Raw genomic sequence first — 14,921 nt, 5'->3', positions numbered from 1 at the left:
TGCCAAATGGCAAAAATTTATATTATGAATAAAAAAAGTAAAACAAAAAGATAGGATAAGATAATGCCATGTAACACTTTTAATGAAAAATCCTACGCTCTGTATAAGAGTAAGATTTTATATAATGAATGTGTAACTTCCTGGTATCATAGTGGACCTGAAATTTTCATCCATCTTGAAAGAGAGTTTAGTGACACTTGCGACTACTTTTAAAAACTATTGAATTATAAATATTGAATTTTAACATTAATTGAATGCTAACATGATTTTAATTTTTTAGAAAAAATGAATTTTAAGATTAATTAAATGCTAATATGATTTTAAATTTTCACAATTTGATTGTTTTTGTTTTATTAGGATAGTGATAATTTTGGTTTAATTGGGAATCGAAGCATTTATGATAAAAAAACAAAAAAAAAAAAAAGAAGTGTAGCACTGACAATAAAAATTCTATGGAATAAGATTTATATTACGGATAAAAAAAGCAAAAATAAACAAAACTCTACCATACCATTTCTGTACTAACTTCTTCCATTGTTATTGTTAGAGATTAGTTGGAGTTATAACCATTACTATTCTAATGTATAAATTCTACAAGTCTAAATCTCAAACAATTTGCTTTTTTGATCTTCTTTCAATCAGCTCAAAATATCTGATAAACAAACAAAACCTTAATCCCTTATTTAAACATTCTCAAATTAACGAAGTCTTAATCCTTTATTTAAAGACTCTCAATTTCATTTTTTTTCAAATATTTATCAAATCCTTCTAGTTTTAAGTGAAACCCTAAATCTTTTATCATTGCTTTAAGCACTTTAATCAATTTTATTCAATATATTTCAAACAAAAAAAATCAAATAGTTTTATTCAATGTAGTTTGTAAGGAACTTATTTTGGTTGTTGATGAATCTTTTGGTTAACATTAAGGATGATGCAAATTAGCATAATGCAAAAAAATTGGTTGGCGAGGATGAGGAAACAAGTATTGCTCGGGAGTGTTTGTACAGAATGTCAATTTCATTAGAAGGGGACTTTGTTTTTCCATTGCTTTGAAGTTATCTATGGTGTTCTTACCTTCTGTGTAGTGGCAAAAACGATATGCCATTTTCATTTCAATTTGCTAGATTGAGAATTGTTCCAAGGTTTGAATTTACAAATTACGAGTTATTAATTTGCTTGTATTTAATGCATTGCATCCAGATTGGTCACTTTTTGTTATTATATCTATTTAATATAGATAAAATTTATTAGGAACTTAAATTTTTATGTTTTGTGTATTATAAATGAGCATTTAAAATTTAATGGATTTGATTTGATTCTTACACATCATTCCAGAACAGAATGATTTGATTCAAGTTTTGGTTATGTTGATGTTGAAGATTTTAATTAATGTGGTAAACTTCAGTATTGATTCAAAGGTTATAAAAGCGTTGTCTTTATTTATAGAGTTAGTAAATAAAAATTTTGGAAATTTTAAGATATGTTTAGGGAAAATGATGTAGTTGGTGATGGAAATTATGATGGCAAATTATAGGCTATATGTGATATTGATCCAAATTATTGTTGTGGATACGGAGGCTAACCAAGATTGGAATGAGGACGAAAACAATATGATGAAGGTTTTAAGAAATGTTTGCATAAATTACCATTTGTAAGGTGGTAACATAATCATTTAGTTGGCTATGGAGCTCATTCAAGATTTATTGGCAAGTTGCAAGTGGCAATTCAAACATGCTTCTTTTTGTGTAGTTACATATACCTTTGAGAATTGTGCAAATGAGGTTTGAGGATCTTTAAATCTTTTATATGTATTTATATCAGAACAATTTATTTCACATAGTATTTATTTCATTGTGGGTGTTTTTTATAAGTGATGATAGGGGACGTAGTGGAGTCAATGATTCAAAATATACTATGCTCAGATCCACATCTTAATGTAAGGTGGGCTACCATTTTTGCTATTCTAGAATTGTCCAAGTCTTCAAGTGATCAAGTGCTATAAGACCCTAAATTTAAGCGTCCATCTGACTCTGATAATCTTCGAGTGATGGTTGTCATAACGTCTAGATCCGTGAACCTATCGCTAGATATTTATTAAGAAATTGTTACCAAATTTTTTTATTTAAGTGCAATTAGCCACTCAACTGAATCTGTCTATTTTTAAAGAAAAATCATAAGTTTGGCTTAGGTATCTTTGAAAGGTAAATTCAATATCTATGAAATTAGAATTAAGTTCGGAAGTACGATTACGTGTGGGGAAGGTCATAGCACCCCACAACGCTTATCCATGGATGGTATCAACTTGATTTTATGTTATCCATTAAACTTTAAAAATCTTACTAAATAATTAATTATTAGAAATTATTTTTAATTGACTCCAATATTTTTGACAAAAAATTAAAAAATTCTCTTACCTCAAAAGTATACAAAAAACTACTATTTCTCTTGCAATGGCTCCGTCGTCATATTATTTTAAAAAATTTCAAAAAAAAATTTATATTTCAACTTTTTCTAGAGATTTCTTTTCTTATTTTATTTTGAAAAAAAAAATTAATGCCTTTATTTAAGAAAAAATTGATACTTTTAACTTTTTTACTAAACGCATTTTTTGAAATTGAGAAAATTTTTATTTAAAAAAAATTGATATTTTTAATTTTTTCCTAAAATCTTTTTTTAAAATATTTTTATTTAAAAAAAATTGATACTTTCAACTTTTTCCTAAACATATTTCTTTTGAAAATATAATTTTGAAAAATTTTTTTCTATAAAAAATTGATACTTTTAACTTTTTCTTAAAATTTTTTTCTTTTGAAACATTTTTTATTGGTATTCTAAAATTGTCATCATTCTTTAAAAATATTTTTATTTATTTTTTTTTTGCAAAACTTTCATCCAAAAAAACATTAGATAAATAACATAACAGGACATACTACCCAAAAAATCTGGCTTAACTTTGCTTGGGGAGGAGCTTGGCTACAAGGATGAACTCGGCTTGGTGCAAAAGCAGCTTGGCTTGGCAGCTTAGGGGATGCAGATTTATGGAGAGGGTCGTGACTAGGTCGGCTTACCATGGGTTGACGTGCGGATGTACTGGACGGGTTGGCGGAAAAAGTTTCTTTTAATGCTAAACGACACCGTTTAAGGGACTATAAAAGCCTCTTTTCAAGCCTTTCTATCCATTCTTAAAGTTTTGTTTCTCTCTCTATCCTCTGTTATTCTCTCTCTTTCCCTTTTCAAGATTTTTCAAAAACCAAAATAAACTAAAAAACACAAGCCCAGCTTCAAGCTTTATTAAAAAATCAACGTTATTCTGCTTCCCTCACTATCGTACGTCACTGAAACAACTTCAAAATTTTCCCACAAACTTGTCTCAATCTCTTCTTCCTCATACTCTAGCTAACTACTTCTAAAACTATCTAGATAGCCATAGATCTGTGCTCGAAAGTCATGATTTCCATCTTGGTTCCTACACTCCTATGGCCACTTCTTCAAGGTATGTTATTAGCCTCGTTCTGGGCTACCTTGACATTGAATTTGAAGACCTAAAACCCTTTATATAATGACTCAAATGAAACAAAAAAAATTGCTTCTTTGTTTTTAACTTTGCTTTGTTGTTTTTTTTTGGCTTAGTAGGAGGTGGGTGATGAAACTTGGTTCTTTTTGGGTTTCTGGGTAGTGGTCGGAGTCACAGTCGCTTCTGGGTTGCAAAGCTATTACTGTTGGCTTATGAATTTCCTGATTGTTGGTTGGAATTGAATTTGAGACTGTGGTTAGGTGTGCCGTGCGTTGCCTTGGTTCTACTGTGGTGGATTTGCAAGTGGTAGGGTGATTTTACTCAGTTTTTTTATTTTTTGTCCCTTGAATTTTCTGTGTAATTACTGTGTGTTCTGAAGTTTTGCTAGGTATTTGGTGGATTTTTTATTCTGGTGGAGCCTAGTTGAATTGGTGATAGGGTTGGATTGATCGACGGTAGCAGTGTGATGTGAATAATGGTTTTCAATTTGGCAATGGTGTTTGTGGTTTCACATGAGGCTATGACTGGTGATGGCAATGGTAGAGAAAGGCGATGTTAGTCTAAGCCGTTGCTAAAGTGGAGGAAATAGGTGAAGATCGTGATCTTTCTATGACCTTTTCTCTAATATTTCATCTAATCTATTTCTTGCCCCCCTTTTTTGTAGTGTAATGGTTGTTGCTTAAATAAGGACTCAACCCCCATAGGATACAAGATCAAAATCTTATCTGGTTGAATGAGATTTTCATCCTTGGTCTCCTTCAATTTCAATTTTAAACTCAACAAGTTTATTTTCCAATTTTAATTCAAACCCAAACATAATGATTTATCTCCTGAAATAAAGTAAGGCAAACAATTATAAATATTTTGGATTTAAAGTCCAAAGCAAACACAAAACTCAAATCCAAAACTAAATGGGCTAAACCTAAAGCCCAATTTAAACTGACTTGAGATTCGAGGATAACTCAGGACGAAATAAGATGTCTACAGCAGTCTGTCAACCTATTACTTCTGCTACATGTTTATGACTAGTTATTATTCTTGTGTATTGTAGTTATAGCTTTGTCTTTATGTAAACCTCTTTTTAACTTGGTTATTTCTTTACCTTGTTGGTACAGGCAATTCAAAATAACCTGGAAGAGGTGGTCCTGATGTTGTTGGACTGTTTTCATGATTCTCATACACGCGTTCGATGGGCTGCTATTAAAGCCATTGGACATTAGAGCGTACACTTGAGCCCAAACTTTCAGCAGGAATGTCATCACCTATGTTTACCTGCATTAGCTGTAGTCATGGAAGACTTCCGATCTTCTCAAGAACAGGTGTGCCACCCATTAATATTAGTTTTTATCGTTTCTGCTAGTGGGAAAATCCTTAGTTTGTTGTTGTTTATTGTATTTATTTGTTTTTTTATATAAACACCAAATAATTATTAAGCTATTCATTGAATTGCTCACTATACACACCCATTGTTTAATGCACAATGCTATTTACTTGTTTAACGATATTGCTCAACAATAGTTAGAATTTTTTAAACTTGTTTATGCAATCAACTTTAAATATGAAAGTGTTCCCTTAGGTTAGAATTCAGCCCTGAAAACAAGTATGTAGGAATAAAAATATAAAAGTTTATCATCTCTTTCTTTGAAGGTACCATAAAAAATTTTGTTAAGTTAAAACAACAATAAACCCCTGGTAATAGGAAGACCCGAAGTTGTTATCAATTCTATTCATCCCATAAGATAATTGGCATATAAGCCCCCACCAGGTACAGGATCCTTGTCCCAACCTCAAAAAGCTGCCAATACACTTGAACTCCACGGCACAATAACGCACAAATTATAGCCGATTCCACAATAGCCGGCAGCGGCAGGACAAAACAAAATTAAAGGGACTAGAAAAGTAATGAGACCCATAAGGTCCAGAAAACGGCAATTATCATGTTTCTAAAGAATAGTATAAAGCATTATCATGTTTTTAAAATTTTTTTGAGAGTATTGCATATTGGCCGCCTTATATTGTATACTGTTTAAGTAAATTAAGGTGAATTTCCTTTTTCATTTTAGTGTCAGACTTGGATGTAATTGTCACGTACTCAAGTGTGCATCCTAGAATGGATAGTTACAAGAATTATTCACTTTTGACACCTGAATTTAATCCGGAAGTCTCCAACTACTGCAACCAACATGCTATATTGGTTAGATGTGTTTCTGGTTTTTATTATTTCATTACCTGATTAAAATCATTCAGGGTTCATAACTTTTATAGGTTGAAGTAGTTAAATTGTACAATGAATTCATTTTAACATCTAATAATATGATTAAATGTATGCTACTGAAGCTTGAATTGTTCTGGTACTGCTTTCCTCTCCCTATCCCTTCAAAGATATTTATGGAGAGTAAAATTTGAAGTTTTCTGAATCTTAGTTGAGGCACATTGTAAATGTTCTCTAGTAATAATTATTTCTCCTAGACGCAATAGCTTGATATCTTGTTGCCATCCGTCTTTGTTGTCTGATTGCTTCATTTACTTGTATTTTCATAGTCATCTTTGTTGTTTTCTGTGACATAGTTCCTTACTGCTTCGGCAATATTGAATTTCATAGACTATGGTGGACCTAATGGTAGAGATATAATTCGTTATTACAGGGGGGCTTTTGAGCAAATTTCGTGCACTCCTTAGGGTATATAATCTTTCACTCAAACAGGGCATTTGTTTTTTTTTTTTTCCTTTGATGATTGAGTTTACGTGTAATTATCAGTAAATTGTATCTCAATCCTGACTTGTCTCTGGCACTTGAGGTTTGTTTGAGAGATGACATAACGAAACAATTGAATCTCGATCTTGATGTTACGCATTCTTCTAGTCGTGTGATCTTTGATGCGGCGATGGGAAAATGTAGACTGTTACTGCCCTGATCTTGGCTGCGGATGAGGGAAGGGAACGCTTATGTAAGTAAGAAATTGAAACTAGTTGAAATGGTTCTTGTTTGTCAATTTAGCTTGCATTTTCTAAGTGGTATTATTAACTTGTGAAGTTTGTTGTTACAGACTTGCGGTGCTGTATAGCAAAAGAAGTAGCTAGGAAATGAGTCTTGCAGCTAACAGGATCCTAAACTCCACATCCTTGTACATTTGAACTACCTAATATACTTTGAATTCATTCATTACATGCATAAAAAATATGACATATAAACAGAAAAACACGTCCCTGAAAATCATATTAGTGTATTCAACACTTTAGCATCTTTCCCTTTTAGTAATCAAGATACTAGAACTTTTGATCTTTCTTATTGATAACTGCCAAGCACCAATGTATATATTTGTGTATGGGGACAAATATCTCAGCAAAATGGAATAATTGATTTAAGGATAAATGCAATGTTCAATCTTGCCAAACAGATGATTATAGAAAGAAAAAGATAAATACTTAGTTTGTCACAATCAAACAGGCAGTACCCCAACATCTTTTGTAAAGTCTATAATTATAGCCACTCTCCGGGGACTCACTAACTGAGTATCAGAGGAGAAAAAGTAGTTGAGAAATTGATAGTTATACAAACTTACATGAAAGAACAAAATAAGGTATGTGAAAATTGAAGAAGATAGACCAGCAAACAACTACCTTTTTATAGAAGAAGGTGTTGAAAAAATAGCATTTCAGAAATTTTTTTGGCTCTCTGTTTTCCCTTTCTTTCAGCAATTCAAGACAGAGATTAATGACCTTCAAAAGAGAAACAACATGTGGTAAAACCATATTACTAGATAAATTAACAAATCCTTTCACTGACTACTATCTGCAAATACACAACACAAGATATAACCCTGAAAGTAATTGAAAATGACCTCATCATTCAACCATGAACCTGGTTTCAAGCATTCCAAAATTTCTCCTCTAATATCAATGCTTGAGTTCTTATGAGAGACCAATATCTTCCTCCTGCAAAAGCAAACACAAAACATTACAACACAAGTGACATACAATCAAATAATTAAACACTAACACATGCATTGTTACATACCAGTATTTTGGAGAAAAAGCTTGGGAAACCTATTCCGTCTCCTCCTCTGTAAGAGGGATAAAAGGTTCAGGAGGTATTGCCTGGCATTTGATAAATGATAATGTTAATGCTAATCTTTCTGAACAAATTAGAAATGCCGTTTATTCTATTCTAGAAGCAACAAAAATTCTTTGAAAAACACTACCCGGACAATGCAACTCAATTAAAACTAAGCAAGCAAAAGAATTTCACCTCTTCTTGCTCATCCTGTGGTTTCTTCTCAGGTCGCAATGCTTAATAAACACTAATAGATGATAACAGAATGAGAAAGCCAAAAAAAAAAAAAAAAAAACACTTTCAAGACTCTGTTTCCAAGGATTGAATTTCTTAACTAAGAGCTTAAATTTGGAAGATGATTTGGGTTCCATTTGTGAACTATCACAAAAAAAATTCAGATTCTAGGTTCTAACAAACTTTGCAACTGCTCCTTCCAAATTTACTAATTATAATATTAACACAAATTATTTCATTAAAAGATTATTTCTGTTATGTTATTGTGTTATGTCTAAAATTACCTAATATAATTTTAAACCTTTCTTTGTATTATCAATTAATATTTTCTATCATAAATATGTAATCTCTATTATTATATAACTTAACCAACACTAGTTCATTTTTACTTTAGAAATATATAACTTACAAAGAAAACAAAATTTAATTATTATTATTTAATTGTTGAAAAATTAAAAATAAAAATCACTATCAACATACAAATTACACCCACAATAATAAATTCAAGAATAAAAACATTAAAAATTTTACCACAAAAATTAAAAAGGAAAAAAAATTAAAACCCAAAAGTATATAAGCACATAATATGATAAAACAGGTTTAAAATAACTATTAAACCATTAATAAAAATTAAATAATTCAAACTATTAAAAGTAACTTTATTTCAAACTCTTAATAGCATTAATATATGAATTGAATTAGAACATGACTATGTAAAGCTAACAACTAATCGAATTTTTAATTAATAATAGTATTATTTTTTATAAATACTAAATTAAAAATAATTTAAAATGACAAATAATATTTTAGAAAAATAATGAACAAAAATACTTACTGTCATTTGTTTAAAACTTTGTTCACATCCGTATTTATATATATTATAGATGTAGATAATAATTTACTGATTTTCTAAATATACATTAAAAGAATATTTACCAATCCTAATATAACATGACACATCAAATAATTTATTTTTTTAATTGATTTTTGAGATTATGTTCCATAAAAAAGAAAATTCGGGGCTGCATAGGTCAACCTAAAATTTTTGTTACCCTTATTTTTCATATAAATACGAAGTTATCCCTACCCGACGCAAACTCATATACAAAAGCAGTTTTGCAGGGTTTTCTTTGGCTGAAGGGCAAAAGCAGTTGTTATACGTTTAGATAAAAAGACGATGAAGGCTCCCGAGTCAGCAGAGCAGATAGCCAACAATGAAGATCTTTTAACTGAAATCCTCCTTTATTTGCCTGCAAAATCTCTCATCAAATTCAAGGCCGTCTCAAAACAATGGATGTCTCTTATTTCCAGCACCGGGTTGTGCCTCTCCCACGCTTGCTCCCCACGCAACAAAGGCTGCCTCAAACCTTCCGCTTTATTTCCCGACGTCTACCATTTTTCACCTTCCTTCAGAGTTCAGCTTCCTTCCTCTGACTCATGACTGCCTACGACTCCCACGCTTCGATTTTATAGATGAGCCGATCGTTATGATATTGGAATCTTGTTCTGGCTTGCTTCTTTGTGCTTCCTATGATTCTTTCCCAGATCAGTGAACAATTAGATGTGTTGCTTGGTACCCAACAACCGGGAAGGTTAAGATGTTCCCTTTTCCTAGCTCAGCGAGATATTTTATCTGTAACCCAACCACCAGGAAGTTTAAGATGCTCTCTTTTCCTAGCTCTCAGGTTGAGGATTACGAGCACGAGGCTCTTAATCTGGCGTTTGATCCTCTTAAATCACCTCATTACAAGATTATTTCTGTCTGGCGGCAGAAAATAAAGGAATGGCCGGTTCCCGACAGACCTGAGTACTCTTTTGACATATATTCATCAGAGACTAATTCTTGGAGTTTATCAAAAATCAAATTCCCTGGGGATTGGGGTATAAAATTTAATCATGGTGTTTTCTTTAAGGGTGCGGTTCATTGGTATAGTAATTGTAGGGAATCACATTATTTTGATGTGGAAAATGAATGCTTGAAAACAATGCCGATGCCGAGAGTAGATAAAGTGCAGTGTCAATATTTTGGGGAGTCAGGGGGATATTTGAATCTTGCAATTGCACATAGTGCTGCTAAACGTTTAAAGTTTATTGTGTTTGAGATGGTGGAGGATTATTCAGATTGGCACTTGAAGTACAGCTTAAATCTTGAAGCGGAATATGATACTCTCTCCAGGTTACCTTTTTGGTCAAGTTATACGTATTTCGGAGAATATGTACTGTTTTGTGCTATGCAATCCGAGGAAGGAGACTCATTATTTGCAGTATTTTCAGATGGTAAGGCAATGTCTTATAATCTCAAGGATGGCACGTTAAAAGTGCTGCATTGTCCCACGGTAGACCAATATGGAGCCGATTATTTCTGTTTTTGGGCCTGTCGATACATTGGGACCCTTTTTTGTATTTGAGATGTGCAACTTTTTGCTGAAACCAATCATCTCTAGATTTTTAATTAGGTCTTATCTCAGATTTAAGTTTTCAACGACTTAGAACATCAACGACTTGGAACATTATTAATTCACTTTCAACATTAATGAATGAGTTTTTAGTATATATATAAGAATAGTTTAAAAAGAGTATCATCACCTATTCTTTCATATCATTTAAAACCATCAAACCGTCATTGTAAACCAAAAAAAAAAAAAAAAAAACTGCCGCCGAAATTCTCTCTCCTTTAACTGCCTCCGAAATTCTCTCTCGTCTCCCTCTCTTTTTCAAAAAACCTAAAGCTCGTCATGGCGATGGATCCAACTCAGATCCAACTCGCCCAACTCACTCACATTTTGGGTCCCGACTTAAGCCAGTTTGAAACCCTAATCTCCCACCTCATGGCTTCTTCCAACCACCATCGTTCACAAGCGGAGTCATGCTTCCTCCTTGCCAAAGAAACTCAACCGGACTCAGTTTCACTCGCTCTATCCCGAGTTATTTCGTCCTCCCCTAGACCGGAACTACGCGCCCTCTCCGCCGTTCTCCTACGAAAAATCCTAACTCCCGCAGCTGATTCATCGTTTCTCTTCCCTCTTCTAGCCGAAACTACGCGGGACTCCATCAAATCAGCGCTTTTATTCTCCCTCCAAACTGAACAATCGAAAACCAATATCAAAAAGGTCTGCGACACCATATCTGAAATCGCCTCTTCCATACCTAGTGCAGGTTGGCCAGACTTACTTCCTTTCCTGTTTGAGTGTGTGAATTCTATTAATTCTAACCTTCAAGAATCTGGTTTGTTGATTTTCTCGAGATTAGCTCACGGAGAAACAACGGAAACTCTAATTCCTCATTTTAACATCCTCCACTCTGTTCTACTCAAATACTTATCTAGTCCTCTAAGTGATGTTCGAGTTGCAGCTTTAAGAGCCTCTATCAGTTTCATTAAATGTATGTCAAGCGGCCAAAATCGAGACGCTTTCCAAGAGTTGTTGCCGTTCATAATGAAGACGTTGACTGAATCCCTCAACTCTCGATTAGAAGCCACAGCGGAAGAGGTTTTAAAGTTGTTAATTGAGTTAGCCGACACGGAGCCGGGGTTTCTAATGAGCAAAGAAGTACTGGGATTAATGTTTAAAATTGCGGAGGCCAAGAGTTTAGAAGAAGGTTCACGGCATTTAGCCGTTGAGTTTCTAATTACATTAGCAGAGTCGAAGCCTCCAGGGATGATGGTGATCTTACCGCAGTTTGTAAAAAACTTATTTTGGTTGTTGATTAATCTTTTGGTTAACATTGAGGATGATGCAGATTGGTATGATGCAGAAAATGAGGTTGACGATGATGGGGAAACAAGTATTGCTCAGGAGTGTATGTATAGAATGTCAATTCCGTTAGGAGGGGATATCGTTATTCCATTAGCTTTGAAGGTATTTCCTGTGTTCTTGTCTTCTGTGCAGTGGCAGAAAAGATACGCAGTTTTGATTACACTTAGCCAGATCGAAAATTGTTCTAAGGTTTGAATTTACAAGTTACGTTATTAATTTGTTTATATTTAAATCATTGCATCTAGATTGGTCACTTTTTGTTATTATATCTATTTAATATAAATAAACTTTATTAGAAACTTAAATTTTTATGTTTTGTGTATTATAGACGAGCATTTAAAATTGAGTGGATTTGATTTGATTCTTACACGTCATTCTAGAACAAAATGATCTGATTCAAGTTTTGGTTGTGTTGACGTTTAAGATTTTGATTGATTTGGTAAAGTCTGGTATTGATTCAGAGGTTGCGAAGGCGTTGTCTTTAGTAATAGAGTTAGTAAATATAAATTTTGAAAATTTTAAAATATATTCAGGGAAAATAATGTAGCTGGTGATGGAAATTATGACGGCAAATTATAGGCTGTATGTGATATTGATCCAAATTGTTGTTGTGGATACGGAGGCTAACCAAAATTGGAATGAGGACGAAGACAAAAATGATGAAAATGATACGAGGATAGACCATTTCTGAGTTTTTAAGAAATGTTTGCATAAATTGACAGTTTGTAAGGTGGTAACATAATCAGTCGGTTGGTTATGGAGCTCATTCAAGATTTATTGGCTAGTTGCAAGTGGCAGTTCAGACATACTTCTTTTTGTGTAGTTGCATATACCTTTGAAAATTGTGCAGATGAGGTTTGAGGATCTTTAAATCTTTTATATGTATTTATATCAGAGCAATTTATTTCCCATAGTATTTATTTCATTGTGGGTGTTTTCTACAGGTGATGATAGGGGACGTGGTGGAGTCAGTGATTCTGCATACACTACGCTCGGATCTACATCCTCGTGTAAGGTGGGCTGCCATTTTTGCTATTGTGGAATTGTCCAAGTCTTCAAGTGATCAAGTGCTACGAGGACCAAAATTTAAGCGTCCACCTGACTCCCGTAATCCTCGAGTGGCGGTCTGTCAACCTATTACTTCTGCTGCATGTTTACGATTAGTTATTATTCTTGTAAATTATAGTTATAGCTTTGTCTTTATGTAAACCTCTTTCTAACTTGGTTATTTCTTTACCTTGTCGGCACAGGCAATTCTAAATAAACTGGAAGAGGTGGTCCTGATGTTGTTGGACTGCTTTCATGATTCTCATACACGTGTTCGATGGGCTGCTATTAAAGCCATTGGACATTTGAGCGTACACTTGAGCCCAAACTTTCAAAAGGAATGTCTTCACCTGTGTTTACCTGCATTAGCTGTAGTCATGGAAGACGTCCGATCTTCTCAAGAACAGGTGTACCACCCATTAAGATTAGTTTTTATCGTTTTTTGCAAGAGGGAAAATGCTTAGTTTGTTGTTGTTTATTGTATTTATTTGTTTTTTTATATAAACACCAAATAATTATTAAGCTATTCATTGAATTGCTCATTATACACACCCATTGTTTAATGCATAATGCTATTTACTTGTTTAACGACATTGCTCAACAACATTTAGAATTTTTTAAACTTGTTTATGCAATCAACTTTAAATATCAACGTGTTCCCTTAGGTTAGAATTCAGCCATGAAAACAAGTACGTAGGAATAAAAATGTAAAAGTTTATCATCTCTTTCTTTGAAGGTACCATAAAAATTTTTGTCAAAGTTAAAACAACAATAAACCCCTGGTAATAGGAAGACCCGAAGTTGATATCAATTATATTCATCCCACAAGATAATTGGCCTATAAGCCCCAACCAAGAACAGGATCCTTGTCACAACCTCAAAAAGCTGCCAATACACTCGAGCTCCAAGGCACAATAATGCACAAATTATAGCCCATTCCACAATAGCCGGCAGCGGCAGGACAAAACAAAATTAAAGGGACTAGAAAAGTAATGAGACCCATAAGGTCCATAAAACGGCAATTATCATGTTTCTAAAGAATAGTATAAAGCATTATCATGTTTTTAAAATTTTTTTGAGAGTATTGCATATTGGCCGCCTTATATTGTATACTGTTTAAGTAAATTAAGGTGAATTTCCTTATTCATTTTATTGTCAGACTTGGAAGTAATTGTCACGTTCTCAAGTGTGCATCCTAGAATGGATAGTTACAAGAATTATTCACTTTTGACACCTGAATTTAATCCGGAAGTCTCCAACTACTGCAACCAACATGCTATATTGGTTAGATGTGTTTCTGGTTTTTATTATTTCATTACCTGATTAAAGTCACTCAGGGTTCATAACTTTTATAGGTTGAAGTAGTTAAATTGTACAATGAATTCATTTTAACATCTAATAATATGATTAAATGTATGCTACCGAAGCTTGAATTGTTCTGGTACTGCTTTCCTCTCCCTATCCCTTCAAAGATATTTATGGAGAGTAAAATTTGAAGTTTTCTGAATCTTAGTTGAGGCACATTGTAAATGTTCTCTAGTAATAATTATTTCTCCTAGAAGCAATAGCTTGATATCTTGTTGCCATCCGTCTTTGTTGTCTGATTGCTTCATTTACTCGTATTTTCATAGTCATCTTTGTTGTTTTCTGTGACATAGGTCCTTGCTGCTTCAGCAATATTGAATTTCATAGACTATGGTGGACCTAATAGTAGAGATATAATTCGTTATTACAGGGGGCTTTTGAGCAAATTTCGTGCACTCCTTAGGGTATATAATCTTTCACTCAAACAGGCATTTGTTTTTCTTTTTTTTCTTTGATGATTGAGTTTACGTGTAATTATCAGTAAATTGTATCTCAATCCTGACTCGTCTCTGGCACTTGAGGTTTGTTCGAGAGATGACATAACGAAACAATTGTATCTCGATCCTGATGTTACGCATACTTCTAGTCGTGTGATCTTGGATGCGGCGATGGGAAAATGTAGACTGTTACTGCCCTGATCTTGGCTACGGATGAGGGAACGCTTACGTAAGTAAGAAATTGAAACTAGTTGAAATGGTTCTTGTTTGTCAATTTAGCTTGCATTTTCTAAGTGGTATTATTAACTTGTGAAGTTTGTTGTTACAGACTTGCGGTGCTGTATAGCAAAAAGAAGTAGCTGGGAAATGAGTCTTGCAGCTAACAGGATCCTAAACTCCACATCCTTATACATTTGAACTACCTAATATACTTTGAATTCATTCATTACATGCATAAAAAATATATGACATATAAACAGAAAAACACGTCACTGAAAATCATATTAGTGTATTCA

General features: G+C 33.3%; 1 protein-coding gene and 1 long non-coding RNA gene across 17 annotated transcripts; both read left to right on the top strand.

The window, feature by feature from the left end:
- The first annotated feature begins 3,174 nt into the window (after positions 1-3,174).
- Positions 3,175-14,848, top strand: LOC111295321 (uncharacterized). Of its 16 annotated transcripts, none has more exons than XR_016327369.1 (7): positions 3,176-3,493; positions 3,634-3,820; positions 3,903-4,103; positions 4,630-4,833; positions 14,263-14,373; positions 14,491-14,635; positions 14,735-14,848. It is a non-coding gene; the product is annotated as an uncharacterized LOC111295321 (long non-coding RNA). The 16 variants fall into 16 exon arrangements; XR_002690803.2 differs by having other exon boundaries at positions 3,894-4,103; XR_016327368.1 differs by having other exon boundaries at positions 3,631-3,820; positions 3,894-4,103.
- On the top strand, positions 8,828-10,264 carry LOC111294956 (F-box protein At5g07610-like). The gene is made up of 2 exons (XM_089742850.1): positions 8,828-9,239; positions 9,364-10,264. Exons 1-2 carry the CDS (start codon positions 8,980-8,982, stop codon positions 10,208-10,210), a joined length of 1,107 nt encoding a protein of 368 aa, XP_089598976.1. The 5' UTR covers positions 8,828-8,979; the 3' UTR covers positions 10,211-10,264.
- Positions 14,849-14,921: the final 73 nt, after the last annotated feature.

This window comes from Durio zibethinus, chromosome 14, assembly GCF_047325235.1.
Source record: "Durio zibethinus cultivar Kanyao isolate XHJ-2024 chromosome 14, ASM4732523v1, whole genome shotgun sequence".
In the NCBI taxonomy this organism is placed as follows: domain Eukaryota; kingdom Viridiplantae; phylum Streptophyta; class Magnoliopsida; order Malvales; family Malvaceae; genus Durio; species Durio zibethinus.
Note: the sequence above shows the minus strand (reverse complement) of the source record. Positions and strands in the feature narration are given on the sequence as shown.